Below are 15,983 nucleotides of genomic sequence, written 5' to 3' on the forward strand. Positions count from 1 at the left end.
TGGTGCCTATTAGTTACTTTAAACAGAGAAGGCAATGGCACCCCACTTCAGTACTCTTGCCTGGAAAATCCCATGGACGGAGGAGCCTGGTGGGCTGCAGTCCATTGGGTCGCTAAGAGTTGGACACGACTGAGCGACTTCACTTTCACTTTTCACCTTCATGCATTGGAGAAGGAAATGGCAACCCACTCCAGTGTTCTTGCCTGGAGAATCCCAGGGACGGGGGAGCCTGGTGGGCTTCCGTCTATGGGGTCGCACAGAGTCGGACACGACTGTAGTGACTTAGCAGTAGCAGTAGCAGTTCCTACTGTGGGCTAGCCATTATGGAAAAGAGTATAAACAAATTAGATTGTAATGTTACCCATAAAAAGAATACTCAGAGTGAACGTTGAGAAAAAAGGTAGCTGTGTGTATGTTTACACATGCATATATAAATATATATACATATACACATAAATATATATATGCATACACACATATAAATAAATTACATATTAACTTACATGATAAATATATTACATAACAAATAAATTACATAAAATAAACTACATATTAACACTCAGATGTGACTGTTAAAGGCTTCCCAGGTGGTGCTAGTGGTAAAGAACTTGCCTGCCAATGCAGGAGATGTTAGAGATACAGGTTCCATCCCTTGTTTGGGAAGATCCCCTGGAGGAGTGCACAGCAACCCACTCCAGTATTCTTGCCTGGAGAATCCCATGGACAGAGGAGCCTAGTGGGCTACAGTCCATAGGGTCACACAAAGTTGGACATCACTGAAGCGACTTAGCATGCACATATGTATTATACATATATATGTGTGTGTGTCTGTGTGTATATATATATATATGAGCATTTGAGCTCATACATGAAAAATAAGAAGGAGCTGTATTTTTTAAAATCTAGAGAAACAGCATTATATGCAGAACTGATATTGGGGCTAAGGGCCCAATTTAGACACGGATGTGGCAAGTTTGAAGGTCAGAAGGCAAGCAGTGTGGCTGGACTATAGTAAGCAAGGGGAAAGAAATAAGAAATACATTGGAAAAGTCAGCAAGAACCAGACAAGTATCTACTCTGTGAAGACAGAAATCACTTGATAGGTCGAAGAACTTGAAATTTTTTAAAACAATCTGAAATATGTGGTGAGCAAAGAATCACAGGATTCCACACTGTGTGTCTGAGACTCCCATGTCTCTGCATTTCAACCTTCTGATGTTCACCTTCCTGGATGAGAAATTACATTAGCGGGTCCATTACCTCCAAGTATACACAGGAGGGTAAAAACCAATTACCTGACAGATATATTAGAGTCCATTCTGTCAAAGCAAGTTTCTGAAGTTACCCTTTCTGTAATTCAGTATTCTTTGTAAGAGAAAGCTAGCCACACTTGGTCAGAATCTCAACTCCTATTTTCCTCTTCTCACATTGGCTATAAATTTGGTCACACTGCAGCCAAAGTGACAGCTGGATGTAGCTGAAGTAAGAATAGGTGCCAAGTGAGATCATGGTATTTGGCTCACCTCTACACAGATCTATTTCCCTCTCTAGTTCTTTTATGATGTCTTGATAGATTAAGGTCGTTCCTTAATGTTAGATGCTATTAAACATGACAGAGACAGCAGAGCTATTTGTAATTTTCTTGATTCAAAATAGAAAAACCATCCCTCAAAAAAGGGAGAAAGAACACATTAATTCAGAATCAGAACACTTTTCTATTTGATTTCTGTAACAGTAATATCCTCTAGCAGAGGGTGTGAAACCCTTCTCATACTCCTCAGACCTTCCAGTCAGTGGCTGGCTCTGTGCCGCAGGGATCCTGCCCTATCCACCCCACCCACGAGCTAAGCCAGAATATGAGAGGTGCCCCCCTGCAGCCCTCCAGCCATCACCTTGGGGAAGCTGCCTCACTCCTCCAAGGGAATAAGTGTACTACATGAGTTTATCACTGCAGGATTCAGTTCAGCCCCCCGCTGTGGTAGCTGGCTTAACTGCACATCCTAGACTAGCGGCTTCCCCTTCCCTGTACCACCTCCTCACATTCCTACAGCTGAAACTGCACTTCTAAACAGACTACAACTGAATCCTCCTCTTAGGGTTGGCTTCTGGAGAATGCAAATTAGGACAATATACAACATAAAACAGAATTTGTATAGAACTTGACATCATAAAAGGCTTAACCACAATAAATTTATACTCAAAGTTAAGAGGGGACCGTCTTCCTTTTGTCCTCATGTTTTTACATGGAAAGACTTCTACCCAGATTATAGCCCAGTTTTCTCTCTTTAGAGGTGATATCCATTGGTTCATGTTTCCTGGTGGGGGCTGGGATGTACCATCAAAGAGCTACAACTATTTAAGACACATTCTTTTCTTCCCTCTCTAGCCCAGCATGAAAGGAAATACCGATCTGGAGGTATGGGTCTGCCTTCCTTCAGGCACCTTCCCTCAAATTCAGCCTAGGAGCTAAAGGTAGGGCTACTTCCTGTTGGAAATGCTTCTCGGTTGCATAACTAAGTCACATTTCTCAGTTGGCTATGTGGATATTAAAGCTGGTATTTTGCAATCCTTTTGCACACATCCTGTCTTTTTCTTACTTAATGCTGAACTCGCCAACAGCACGCTTGCCCAGCTGACTTGTAAGTCCATCTGTGTAGCCTTGCACCACTGTGGTATCACTGAAATTAAACCACTGCTTTGTGACTTATTTTCCATTGCATATGAAAACCATTTTTTCAAAGGTTCTCATTTTCCTCATGATTGTTTTATTTTATTCTGTGGTAGAAAATTGTGTGAGTACACAGGAATTTAGTAATAATTTTAAATAATAAAATTTTTATATCACAAGTTGGATACATTAACTGAGAATCCTTATTTGCTCATTGCCCTTTTACCAAAGCCCTAAGCATATCTGAACACATCTCACCAGCAGGTCATTTGAGTGGTGTTGCCCTCTCCTACCTTCTCATGGGCTCCTCTACGTACCCACTTGCCCTCTGACTGATGCCTGCTTCTGTGTGGCTTTTGAATAGGGGTGTGATGTGATGCTTTGGGCACACTTGTCTATGGCTTTGAGAGTGGATTCTTCTTGTCTATGGAGAATCTCCAGCAGATAACAACTTCCTGTCTTCCTTGGCAAAATCAGGATCCTCTCACCTGACCCACATCTTTCCCTCCAGATGCTGCAAAGCCAGCACAGATCATCTTCTCTGAGATTCCTCCTGGATGGGCTGAATAGTAAGTGCGTTCACAGACCTCTCTTTCTAACACAGGCACTTGAATCTGCTGTAAGCGACTTGCTAGACCACCATCTAAAAAGTAGATTGAGAAAGAGCTTGATTGGGAAGTAAACAACAGGTGATGTTAAAGAAATATATTTAAGTTCAAGCTTTCTCTACACCATCATTCGGTTTTGCCTAAGTTGATGCAGACTTCTGAATCCAAACACAGTGTCTTGTGCAGAATATCTTTATTTCCAGATGTGGCATCTTGGGGAAGAAAATCCATTGGCAAGAACAAGACCAAAAACACTTTTTTTTTTCTAGTTTAATTCTGATTTAAATCTTAGTGTTTCAAAGATTGCTACATGTAAGAATTCAGAAAGAGAAATTCAGTAATATATGACTTGGAGTTAGATAATTCATATTATAAATATATGTGACTATATATTTATACATGTACAGTTGACCCTTGAACAACATCAGTTTGAGCTGTACAGGTCCACTTATACTTGGATATGTTTTCAATAGCAGATATTAGCAGTACTACATAGCTTGTGGTTGGAAGAACCCATGGATGTGGGATTGCAGATATGGAAGGCTGACTGTAAATGATACTTGAATTAACCTCCACATTGTTCAAAGGTCAACTGTAGATATTTATGTAAATATATTATAACTATATAACAATAATACATTTATACTACTACTACTACTAAGTCGCTTCAGTCGTGTCCAACTCTGTGCGACCCCATAGATGGCAGCCCACCAGGCTCCCCCGTCCCTGGGATTCTCCAGGCAAGAACACTGGAATGGGTTGCCATTGCCTTCTCCAATGCATGAAAGTGAAAAGTGAAAGGGAAGTCGTATCTGACTTTTCGCGACCCCATGGACTGCAGCCTACCAGGCTCCTCCACCCATGGGATTCTCCATGCAAGAGTACTGGAGTGGGGTGCCACTGCCTTCTCTGAATACATTTATAGGATTTCCTAATATAAACCAAAATCATGTTTCTCTTTTTCTTTTATTATCTGCTGCTGCTAAGTCACTTCAGTCATGTCCGACTCTGTGCAACCCCATAGACGGCAGCCCGCCAGGCTCCCCCATCCCTGGGATTCTCCAGGCAAGAGTACTGGAGTGGGGTGCCATTGCCTTCTCTGTCCTTTATTATCACTGGGGCCTAATTTCAACTCCAATTTAAGATGACTTCGATGATGAATACTAAAGAATTTCTTCCCTGTCCTGACCCTCAGGCAGGCCTATGTTAACATGTGTTCTGCATGACTTATTCTATTACTTTAGATTTATGACTCATTTAAAAAAGCTAAGTTTAGTATTTCATAGTTCCGTAACTTTCTGGAAACAATTTTAAAAAAAGGGGGTTCATGTATACATATGGGGCTTCCCCGGTGGCTCAGTGAAAAATCCCCTTGCTGGCAACCCACTCCAGTGTTCTTGCCTGGGAAATCTCATGGACAGAGGACTCTGGAGGGCTACATTTCATGGGATCACAAAGAGTAGGACACAACTTAGTGACTACACAACAACAAATATGTATACATATAGCTGATTCACTTTCCAGTACAGCAGAAACTAAAAAAACATTGTAAGGCAACTATACTCCAATAAACATTTTTTAAAAATATATTAAAATTAATTAAAAATTAATTTACATTTAGTGGTTTAGATGGTAAAGAATCTGCCTGCAAGACAGGAGACCTGGTTTCAATCCCTGGGTCTGGAAAATCCCCTGGAGAAGGGAATGGCTACCTACTCCAGTATTACTACCTGGAGAATTTCATGGACAGCATGGACAGAGGAGCCTGGCAGGCCATATAGTCCATGGGGTTGCAAAGAGTTGGACATGACTGAACAACTAACACAGGATGTACAATACTTATGCTTTTTACTCCAAGCTCTGAATACTCACAACATTGTGAGGTGGGCGGTCACACTGATTTCACACCTGAAAAAGCCAGAACTCTGAAGATTTGATCTTTCAGCAACTATGGGACAGAACTAAGAACTAGCCCGGGTCTGACTCTATATCTTACTTTTTTAATGCAGTAACCTAATACAAAAATAAATTAATATATTTAAAATCCTCTTTTCAGAGACGATCCCTAAAAGTGCTGTTTTATTATCATGTCTCAAAATGGAGAACTTGTTATCTCTCTGAGACTGAAAGACTGAAGTCACCTTTTGTAAAACTTTAACTACCTCTAGCACCTGGTGGTCACAGAGTTGGTGAAGGCTGAAGGTTTCAGAGAACAGGCACATTTACTCAAGGGCACTGAAGCCAGCCAGTCCATAAAAGGTTACTGTTTCCTCTATGCAAGGTAGATATTGACCCCTGGGGAGAGAGCAGTAAATTAGGCAGAGATCTGCCTCCAAGAGGCTCCCGCTATAAGGGGTGAGATATAGAAAACGAGTCTGTAAAATAATGTTAAGTCCCTTTACGTGCAAGGAGATGATAAAACCAGGCAATGAAGAGAGTGAAGAAGGACAGTTCTGCTGCAAGAAAATGGTCTGAGATTTGAGTTGAGGATGGAGTGATGAGAAGAGGCTGTGAGGAGACTGAAATAGGAGTGCTCCAAGGCCAAAGAAACAGAGTACAGAGCTTGAGAGAGAAAGAAGACACAGTGCCTGAAGGTCAGCCAACAACGGGACAAACAAAGAACAGATGCTGGAGAGGTTCGGGAGGTCCCATGCAGATTCTTCAGTGCTGCGCTAAGAGATCAGATTTATTCTTTTTTTCTTAATGAAAACTTATTATTATTATTACCCAAAAGTAAATATTTCCACAACATTCTTAACATTCAGTTTGGGATGGAAATTGTTTCTTATGTAACAAAAAGCCATTCAAGGTTTATCAGCTGAGCCACACTGATTTAAATTCCCCTTTGATATTTATTAGCCATGGAATCTTAGCAAATGACTTAACTTTCAGGGCCATAACCCCCTCATTTGCAAAACAGGAGGATAAAATCTCCTCATATGGCAGTTGTAAAGATTTTAGAAAAATGCAGTTTGGCTGCAGGTACCACAGTAAACCGAAAAGATGAATGCTGTACAGGGTCAAAGATTAATTCCCCTCTCCTTCAAGCTCACAGACTTTGCCACTGTTTTGTTTGAAGTATATTTGACTTCCTTTTCATGAATCACAATGTTGTGCTTGGGCAAATGGGAACCCACTCCACTACTGTTGCCTAGAGAACCCCATGGACAGTATGAAAAGGCAAAAAGGTATGACACTGGAAGATAAGCCCCCTACGTTGGAAGGTGTCCAATATGTTACTGGGGGAGAGCCGAGAACAATGACTATTAGCTCCAGAAAGAACGAAGCGCCTGGGCTAAAGCGGAAACAACTCTCAGTTGTAGATGTGTCTGGTGGCGAAAGTAAAGTCTGATCCTGTAAAGAATATTGCACAGGAATCCGAAATGTTAGGTTTATGAATCAAGGTATGCTGAATGTGGTCTAGCAGGAGATGGCAAAATTGAACATTAATATCCTAGGAATTAGTGAAGTAAAATGGAAGGGAATGGGAAAATTTAATTCAGATGACCATTATGTTTACTAGTGTGGACAAGAATCCCTTAGAAGAAATGAAGCAGCCTTCACAATCCACAGAAGCATCACAAATGTAGGGTTTGGGTACAATCCCTAAATGATAGAATGCTCTAACCATTCAACATCACAGTAATCTAAGACTATGCCCAACCACTGAGGCTGAAGAAATTGAAGTTGACCTATGAAGTTCTGTGAAGACCTACAAGACCTTCTAGAACTAACACCAACAAAAATGTCCTTTTCATCATAGGGGATTAGAATGCAGAAGTAGGAAGACAAGAGATACCTGGAATAACAGGCACATTTGGCCTTGGAGTACAAAATGAAAAAGGACAAAGGCTAACAGAATTTTGTCAAGAGAACATGCTGGTCATAGAAACACCCTTTTCCAACAACCCAAGAAACAACTCTACATACGGATATCACCAGATGGTCAATACTGAAATCAGACTGATTATATTCTTTGTAGCTGAAGATAGAGAAGCTCTACAGTCAGCAAAAACAAGACTTGGAGCTGACTGTGGCTCAGATCAGCAGCTCCTAATTGCAAAATTCAGGCTCCAACTTGAAAAAGTAGGGAAAACCACTAGGCCATTCAGGTATGACCTAAATAAAATCTCTTCTGATTATACTGTGGAGGGGATAAATAGATTCAAGGGATTAGATCTGGTAGGCAGAGTGCATAAAGAATTATGGATGGAGGTTCATAGCATTGTACAGGAGGCAGTGACAAAAACCATCCCCTCAAAAAAGAAATACAAAAAGGCAAAGTGGTTGTCTCAGGAGGCTTTACAAATTTTTAAGGAAAGAAGATAGGTGAAGGGCAAGAGAGAAAGGGAAAAATATATACTGAACTGAAAGCAGAGTTCTAGAGAATAGCAATGAGAGATAAAAAGGCCTTCTTAAATGAACAATGAAAAGAATTAGAGGAAAAAAAACAGAATGGGAAAGACTAGAGATTTCTTCAAGAAAATTGGAGATATTGAGGGAACACTTTATGCAAGGATGGGCATAATAAAGGTCAGAAACAGTAAGGACCTAACAGAAGCAGAAGAGATTAAGATGTGCAAGAATACATAGAACTATACAAAAAAAGGTCTTAATGACCCAGGTAACCATGATGGTGTGGTCACTCACTACATACTCACCACATATGGACACACTGAAGTGTGAAGTCAAGTGGGCCTTAGGAAGCATTTCTACAAAAAACCCAAACCAAACCAAAACAAAAAAACTAGTGGAGGTGACAGAATTCCAGCTAAGCTATTTCAAATCCTAAAAGATGATGTTGTTAAAGTGTTGTACTCAATATGTCAGCAAATTTGGAAAACTCAGGAGTGGCCACAAGACTGGAAAATGTCAGTTTTTATTCCAATTCCAATGAAAGGCAATGCCAAAGAATGTTCAAACTGTTGTACAGTTGTGCTCATTTCACATGCTAGCAAGGTCATGCTCAAGATCCTTCTAGCTAGGCTTCAGCAGCATGTGAACTGAGAACTTCCAGGTGCACAAGCCGGGTTTCAAAGAGGCAGAGGAACCAGAGATCAAATTACTAACATTCGTTGGATCATAAAGAAAGCAAGGGACTTCCAGAAAAAACATCTACTTCTGCTTCATTGACTATGCTAAAAGGCCTTTGACTGTGCAGATCACAGCAAACTGTGTATATCTTAGAGATGGGAATACCAAACCACCTTACCTATCACCTGAGAGACCTGTATGCAGGACAAGAAGCAATAGTTGGAACCACACATGGAACAACTGACTGGTTTGAAATTGTGTAAGGAGTATGACAAGACCATATATTGTTACCTTGCTTATTCAACTTCTATGCAGAGTACATCATAGGAAATGCCAGGCTGGCTGAATCACAAGCTGGAATCAAGACTGCTGTGAGAAATATCAACAATCTCTGATATGCAAATGACACCACTTTAATGGCAGAAGGTGATAAGGAACTAAAGAGCCTCTTCATGAGGGTGAAAGAGAAGAGTGAAAAAGCTGGCTTGAAAATCAACATTCAAAAAAAACTAAGATCATGACATCCAGTCCCATCACTTCATGGTAAATTGATGGGGAAAAACTGGAAACAGTGGCAGATTTTATTTTCTTGGGCTCCAAAATCACTCCAAAATCATGACTGTAGCCATGAAATGAAAAGACACTTATTCCTTGGAAGAAAAGTTATAACAAACCTAGACAGCATAATAAAAAGTGGAGACATCACTTTGCGGACAAAGTTCCATCTAGTCAAAGCTATGGTTTTTCCAGTAGTCATGTATGGATGTGAGAGTTGGACCATAAAGAAGGCTGAACAGTGAAGAACTGATGTTTTCAAACTGTGATGCTAGTTTTCCCTTGGACTGCAAAGAGATCAAACTAGACAATCCTAAAGGAAATCAACTTTGGATATTCTTTGGAAGGACTGATGCTGAAGCTTAAGCTCCAATACTTTGGCCACCTGATACGAAGAACTGACTCATTGGAAAAGACCCTGATGCTGGGAAAGATTGAAGGCAAGAGGAGGAGGAGGATGCAGAAGATGAGATGGTTAGAGAGCATTACCGACTCAATGGATATGAATTTGAGCAAAGTCCAAGAGACAGTGGAGGACAGAGGAGCCTGGTGTGCTGCATTCCATGTGGTTGCAGTCAGAAATAACTTAGCAACTGAACAATAGCAACAATATTTAATTTACATAGTTATCTTAGTTTCTGCTATATAGCAAAGTGATTCAGTTTTGCATATATACACACACACACATATATACTTTTTCAGATTTTTTTCCATTACAGATTATCATAAGATATTGAATATAGTTCCCTATGCTATACAGTAGGACATTGTTGTTTATCTATTTTATATATAGTAGTATGTACATGTTAAGCCCAAACTCCTAATTTATCCCTCTCTTCCCCTTACCCCTTTGGTAACCATAAGTTTGTCTTCGTCATCTACAAGCTTACAGAGTTTAAATGACATAGAGACAGAAGGAAAATATAAGAGAAAATAACTTTATACAGTGCAAAGAAGCAGGACAACAACATCAACTCATTCAGGTCTTTTGGTATTTCACTATGGCTTTAAGAACTATAGAATCTAGCCCAGGCCTCATCGGATTCCAGTCCGCAGGCCAAATCCATGTCAGCCCCTACTACCAGCTCCCAATACCAACTCTGAGTCTATTTATTACAATCCATGAATTAATTGCGGTTTGTACATTTTTAAATGGTTGAAAAGATAATCCAAAAAAAAGAATAGCATTTTGTGACAAGATTATTGCATAAAATTTCAATTTCATGGAGAAATTCCATTGGAACACAGCCACATCCATTCTGTAACATATTGTCTAAGGCTGCTTTGTGGTACAACAGCAGATTTGAATAGCTGTGACAGAGACCATATGGCCTACAAGGGATAAGATACTTCTATCTGGCCTTTCACAGATCTAGCCTACCTATGATTAAGGCATCCTGATGGAAAAATTATAAAATAGCTCATTCTCTACTCTGATGAACTATTACAGTTAAATAAACCATGGTTCCTGTCTTTCAGAAGGAAGAAGGGCTAAAGCAGATACCGTTTGATATCGTTTCCATGCCATGTTCTCAAAACTGTCAATCAGTAGTGATGTTTATGCAAAAGTAAAAGGTTTACCTTTACTAGCACTTCCCCAGCCAGTCACAACACAAATCTCAGAAGAAAACAGAGGCTCCAAGCTGTGTGGAAGACATACTGGCCTCACCACTGAGTTGAATTCTAGGGCAGAGCTCAGTTGGATCAGGGCGATATCAGAGTCATAGCTCAGTGAGTCGAAGTCCTCATGCATCACGATGTGTTTTGCCCTTCTCACCTGCATCATGAGCAAGCAAGAAATTACAAGGCAGAGTCAATGATTCAAACCAATTCCTTGTATACTGGTCCAAAATCATCCTAAATCTCTGCATTTCCACATGTCACCCAATGAAGGTGACTTTGTACTAAATTTAGAAGGGAAATCTTTGTTAATAATTTGCAGGAATCCATGAAGCACTTTCTGAGGAATGGAGGTCCTGGGAAAATTAGACTCTGTGGACCTGTGTACATGGACCTCAGTTTGCACTTCCTGACTCACTTCCCCTAATTCTCAAATTAAATGTGATCTCAAATTCTATCTTTAAATGTTGGTATAAATGATAAGTGTAAGGGGGCATTAGGAAATTAGTAACTAATCTCATGTTTTAGATAAATGTATTCCCTGAAAGTGAAAGTCGCTCAGTCATGTTTGACTCTTTGCGACCTCGTGGACTATACAGTCCATGGAATTCTCCAGGCCAGAATACTGGAGTGGGTAGCCTTTCCCGTCTTCAAGGTATCTTCCCAATCCAGGGATTGAACCCAGGTCTCCTGAATTGCAGGCGGATTCCTTACCAGCTGAGCCACAAGGGAAGCCCAAATGTATTCCCTGGCATGTGACAATTTAGAGAATAGGCGGAATGACCTTTAAAAACATTTCTCACCTGCTCAGTTGATTCCTTCAAGGTTCTGTCATGATCTCCAGCAACAATGGTCCAGAAGAGTGGATTGTTTTTCCTGGAGGAAGAACAAGAAAAGTTTGATATGAAAACATATTTTTCACCATTTGGTCTAACACTATAACATCCACTCTTCAGTCCAGCCAGGGGCCACCCACTACCTTGTCTGGAATCTTTGTGTAACCAGGGAAGCTGCACCATGCCTTCTGATCTATCTGAGGACAAGTTCCTAATTGTCTATCTTGTCCCCTTCTTTTGTCCATAAAATGTTTTTGGAGCATTTATCAAACATCACCAGTTTATTTTTAAGTTGAGAAGGAAAAAATAAACCTAGAGCTTATTTTAATTTCATAGTGACATTAGGAATACATGAAGAAAATTACATTTCTAATGAGATCTATGCTTTACTGTTTAAAATATTCAAATACTATATTATAGGAATATACCTTTTAAATTATCATCTTTTATAAAATAATCAGAATTTATGAAACTAAGACTAATTTATCAATTCCTAAATAGGTATAATTCACATCTGATATCAGAGATTAGGACACTGACTACTTTTAAAGGGGAGAGGGCATAAAGGGGACCCCTAGGTACTGGCACCATTTCCTTTCTTGGTCTGGATGCTAGTTACATGGTTGTTTGCTTTGTATAAATTCCTCTAACTCTATTAATGTTTTGCACACATTTAATATACTTCAAAAAAAGTTTAAAAATTTGAATCTACATCCATTAATTTGCCACATCAAGATCTCCAGCTGAAAAAATATCCAAGGAAAGAGTCCCTCAATTGCCACAAATATATTATCACTGATTCTTCATTTTTCAAAACTGTCTCTTCAGTAAAAGTAAAGTTATGAAAAGTATTTTTTCAATACATTTAGTCAAAGAAGTTTCTTAATACAGGTAGGCATGTTCTCTCTAATCATAACCATGCTCATTTCAGTTCCTTGCATGATGAGTCTGACTCCCTGATGTGTTTCAGTGTGCCTTTACTAAGGGAGCCAACTCAAGTAAAGTGCCTGGTAAGTATACGGAGATAGTAACGACTCCATAATGGTAGCCGTTATCATTGTTATTATCTGTCATGCACTCTAATGGAAGGATCAACTTTATTTTCAAAGTCACTCTCTAAATCAATAAAGAAACTTATTTCTTAAAGCTGTTACTAAGGCTACTGCCCTAGAATCATACCCCTGCCCCTCCCTTGGATGGAAACCAATTGCTCTTATCTAAGTTTTGGAAGGAAGCTGCAAAGAGAAAAACAAGAACTGGTTAACCCTAGAAAGGGCTTTTCTGGTGGCTCAGTGATAAATGACCCACCTGCTGGTACATGGGACTCGGTTTCTATCCGTAGTCCAAGAAGATCTCACAAGCTGTGGAGCAAATAAGCCCACGTGCCACAACTTTTGAGCCTGCACTTTAGAGCCTGGGAGCCACAGCTACTGAAGCCTGAGAGCCCTACAGCCTGAGCTCGGCAACAAGAGAAGCCTCCGCAATGAAGAATCTGCATACTGCAATGAAAAGTAACTCCTGCTTGCCATAACTAGAGAAAAGCCCACACAGCAAAGAAGATCCAGCACAGCCAAAAATAAACGGTTAAAGAAATAAATGCATGCAGGTGTGCTAAGTTGCTTCAGTGATGTCCAACTCTTGTGACCCCATGGACTGTAGCCCACCAGACTCTTCTGTCCATGGGATTCTCCAGGTAAGAATACTGGCGTGGGTAGCTATGCCCTCCTCCAGGGGATCTTCCCAACCCAAGGATGGAACCCACACATCTCAGGTCTCTTACATCTGCTGCATTGGTAGGTGGGTTCTTTAACACTAGCATCACCTGGGAAGCCCAAATAAATAAATATCTTAAAAGGCAGCTTCTAAGAAAATAAAGAACGTGGCTAAGACCGGAAAAAACCCACTGATTTAAGTTTGAGACAGATTCCAATGTACAACTGCAAAGTGAGTTTATTCCCCTAAATTAAGTTTATTTTTTAAACTTTTTATTTTATATCAGAGTATAGTCAATAAACAGTGTTGTGAGAGTTTCAGGTGGACAGCAAAGTGACTCAGATATACATTCATCCAGTCATTCTCCTCCAAACCCCTCTCTTACCCAGGCTGCCACATAACATTGAGAAGAGTTCCCTGTGCTATACGTTAGGATCTAAAATCCCACATGAGCATGAAGAAGAGTGTGGAGTCAACAAAAGGAGAACATGCCAGGTTTTTCCTAAAAATAAAACAACAGTATCCAGCAACTTGCTAGAAATACAGATTCTCTGGCTCCACACCAGACTTTAAGTCAGAAACCTTCCAGACAAGTCTGGTATTTGCTAGGGCTAATACTAAGGGTAACCAGTGCTAGAGATGGTAGCACATGGGGTGTAGTACAATGTTGCTGTCAGTTGTCCTTATTGACTTTTGTAGCAATGTCAGCCAGCCTGGCATGTGGTGACCTTCAGCAAAAATGTCTCCAGATTTTGTACATTTCCCCAACTGGCTCATTCCATGCAGTAAACTTGCCTTCCCAATGGATTTGGGTATGCCCCTTCAATGGAGGCTGGAGCCCTGGATGTCCATAAGATTGATGAGGATGAGACAAGGAGAAGTAAGTTCTTGAAGGAATCAGCTGAAGGATTCCCAAAGACAAGGCATGAGTGAACATACTAATTCTTCACACTAGCATCCCAAAGCTTCTGGGTAAAGATATACACAGTTCCAACTTCAAAAAAGATATTTCTCTGGTCAAGTAAATTAGACAACTATACAAGTTAAAGAAAAAATGAGGTAACCTTTTCCACATCAATATAAGTATAAGGCACAATGTTTTGTGTATTATAAAACACTACATAAAATATATATGTATAAACATTAATGTAAAATCAGATAATTAAAACATTCTTAATATTGATTACTTCTAGAGAGGAGGAATGGATTAGAGAAATGGAGAGGGTAGTTTAGATTTTACTTGATAACTTTATTTGAACTGCCTTTTTAAAAACAAGCAATACTACTACTTTAGCAAAATTTTACAAAGAGAACAAGAAGGGTCACTAAAATTACATACAAATATTTTTGTGGTTAACTTAAATGGTTCACAAACATTTATAGCTGACTGTGTTTATTAATCAGAGAAGGCAATGGCACCCCACTCCAGTACTCTTGCCTGGAAAATCCCATGGATGGAGGAGCCTGGTAGGCTGCAGTCCATAGGGTCGCTAAGAGTCGGACACAACTGAGCGACTTCACTTTCATGTGTTGGGGAAGGAAATGGCAACCTACTCCAGTGTTCTTGCCTGGAGAATCCCAGGGGCGGGGGAGCCTGGTGGGCTGCTGTCTATGGGGTCGAACAGAGTCGGACATGACTGAAGTGACTTAGCTTCAGCAGTGTTTATTAATCTCAGCTGACTCATCAAGTTGAATATTTCACCTTGTAAAGAATGGTTTGGTGTGGTCTATATCTTGCTGCAAGGAATCAGTCTATGACATAAATTCAAGAATAAACTATTTGACAAGGGAGTCTGACAAAGCTTCTTCTGTGCCTCTGGCATCAGTACTAATAGCTGGTTTCTCCAATACTTTAATTTCCATTAATTAGTCAGCTGTGATTGAGGCTTTTCCATGGTACATAAAAATGCACTTTGATAGATTTCTTATAAAATGAATTCCTCCAAGGGCTGGAGGGTGCTAGAATGAACCATGTGGTTGAGTTGGAAATATCTGTATGATCTCATGTTTACCTTAATATAGGTACAGACAGAAAAATAGGTTTATGTAAACGAGTTTGTATGTCTACTTACATTTTCTAGCTCTGTTAGCTAAGAGGGGCTATAAGCAATAACAACACCCTAGTAGCAACTGGGATGCTCAGCACCCAGATTTTAACTTCTCGTGCAGCTTATGGGAGAAATGGCTGCTTCTAAGACTGAGAGGGCATACATAAGATGAACTTGGAGCATCTTTGTCCCAAAAGGGTGGTGGCATATCAAAAAGACAAGAACTTACAGTGGTCAAAACTGGAATACTCACCCTGAAAAAACTCACAGGGATCAAAGCTGGAGCAATTCAAGCAACAAAATAAATATGTAGTATTTACAAAAAATAAATGTCCTCCTGCCCATACTGGTTTAATACACAATTTAATAAGTAAAAGGAAAGTGAAAGTTGCTCAGTTGTGTCTGACTCTTTGTAATCCCATAGACTATACATTCCATAGAATTCTCCAGGCCAGAATACTGGAGTGGGTAGCCTTTCCCTTCTCCAGGGGGATCTTCCCAATCTAGGGGTCGAACCCAGGTCTCCTGCATTGCAGGTGGATTCTTTACCAGCTGAGCCACCAGGGAAGCCCAAGAATACTGGAGTGGGTAGCCTATCCCTTCTCCAGTGGATCTTCCTGACCCAAGAATCGAACTGGGGTCTCCTGCATTGCAGGTGGATTCTTTACCAACTGAGCCACTAGGGAAGCCCCAATAAAAGGAAGAGAAGAGGCAAATCTCCCATACAGAATAACTTTAATTTATGGAGAAAACTCTGCACTCAAGATGATAGAGCTTAATGCCCAACTGCTCGAGTGTGGGCTACCCTTAGCCACTTGCTTGCAAAGAATAAGTAAGAATGGGAGGAAGACGGAACTTAACAGTGGAGACACCTGGCAAATACCAGGTTAACATCATCAGT

General features: G+C 40.2%; 1 protein-coding gene across 13 annotated transcripts in view; it reads right to left on the reverse strand.

The window, feature by feature from the left end:
• The window catches only part of LOC102404700 (ovochymase-1), a 96,252-nt gene that overhangs the window by 51,552 nt on the left and 28,717 nt on the right, over positions 1-15,983 (reverse strand). For all 13 annotated transcript variants that reach the window (XM_044941302.2, XM_044941301.2, XM_044941298.2 and 10 more), the window contains exons 10-12: positions 11,289-11,361; positions 10,447-10,642; positions 3,157-3,311 (exon numbers count right to left, since the gene is read on the reverse strand). In XM_044941302.2, coding sequence (XP_044797237.2) covers positions 3,157-3,311; positions 10,447-10,642; positions 11,289-11,361 — 424 coding nt within the window. The remainder of the gene's footprint in view (positions 1-3,156; positions 3,312-10,446; positions 10,643-11,288; positions 11,362-15,983) is intronic.

The sequence above is a fragment of the Bubalus bubalis genome, chromosome 4 (genome assembly GCF_019923935.1).
Source record: "Bubalus bubalis isolate 160015118507 breed Murrah chromosome 4, NDDB_SH_1, whole genome shotgun sequence".
Lineage (NCBI taxonomy): Eukaryota > Metazoa > Chordata > Mammalia > Artiodactyla > Bovidae > Bubalus > Bubalus bubalis.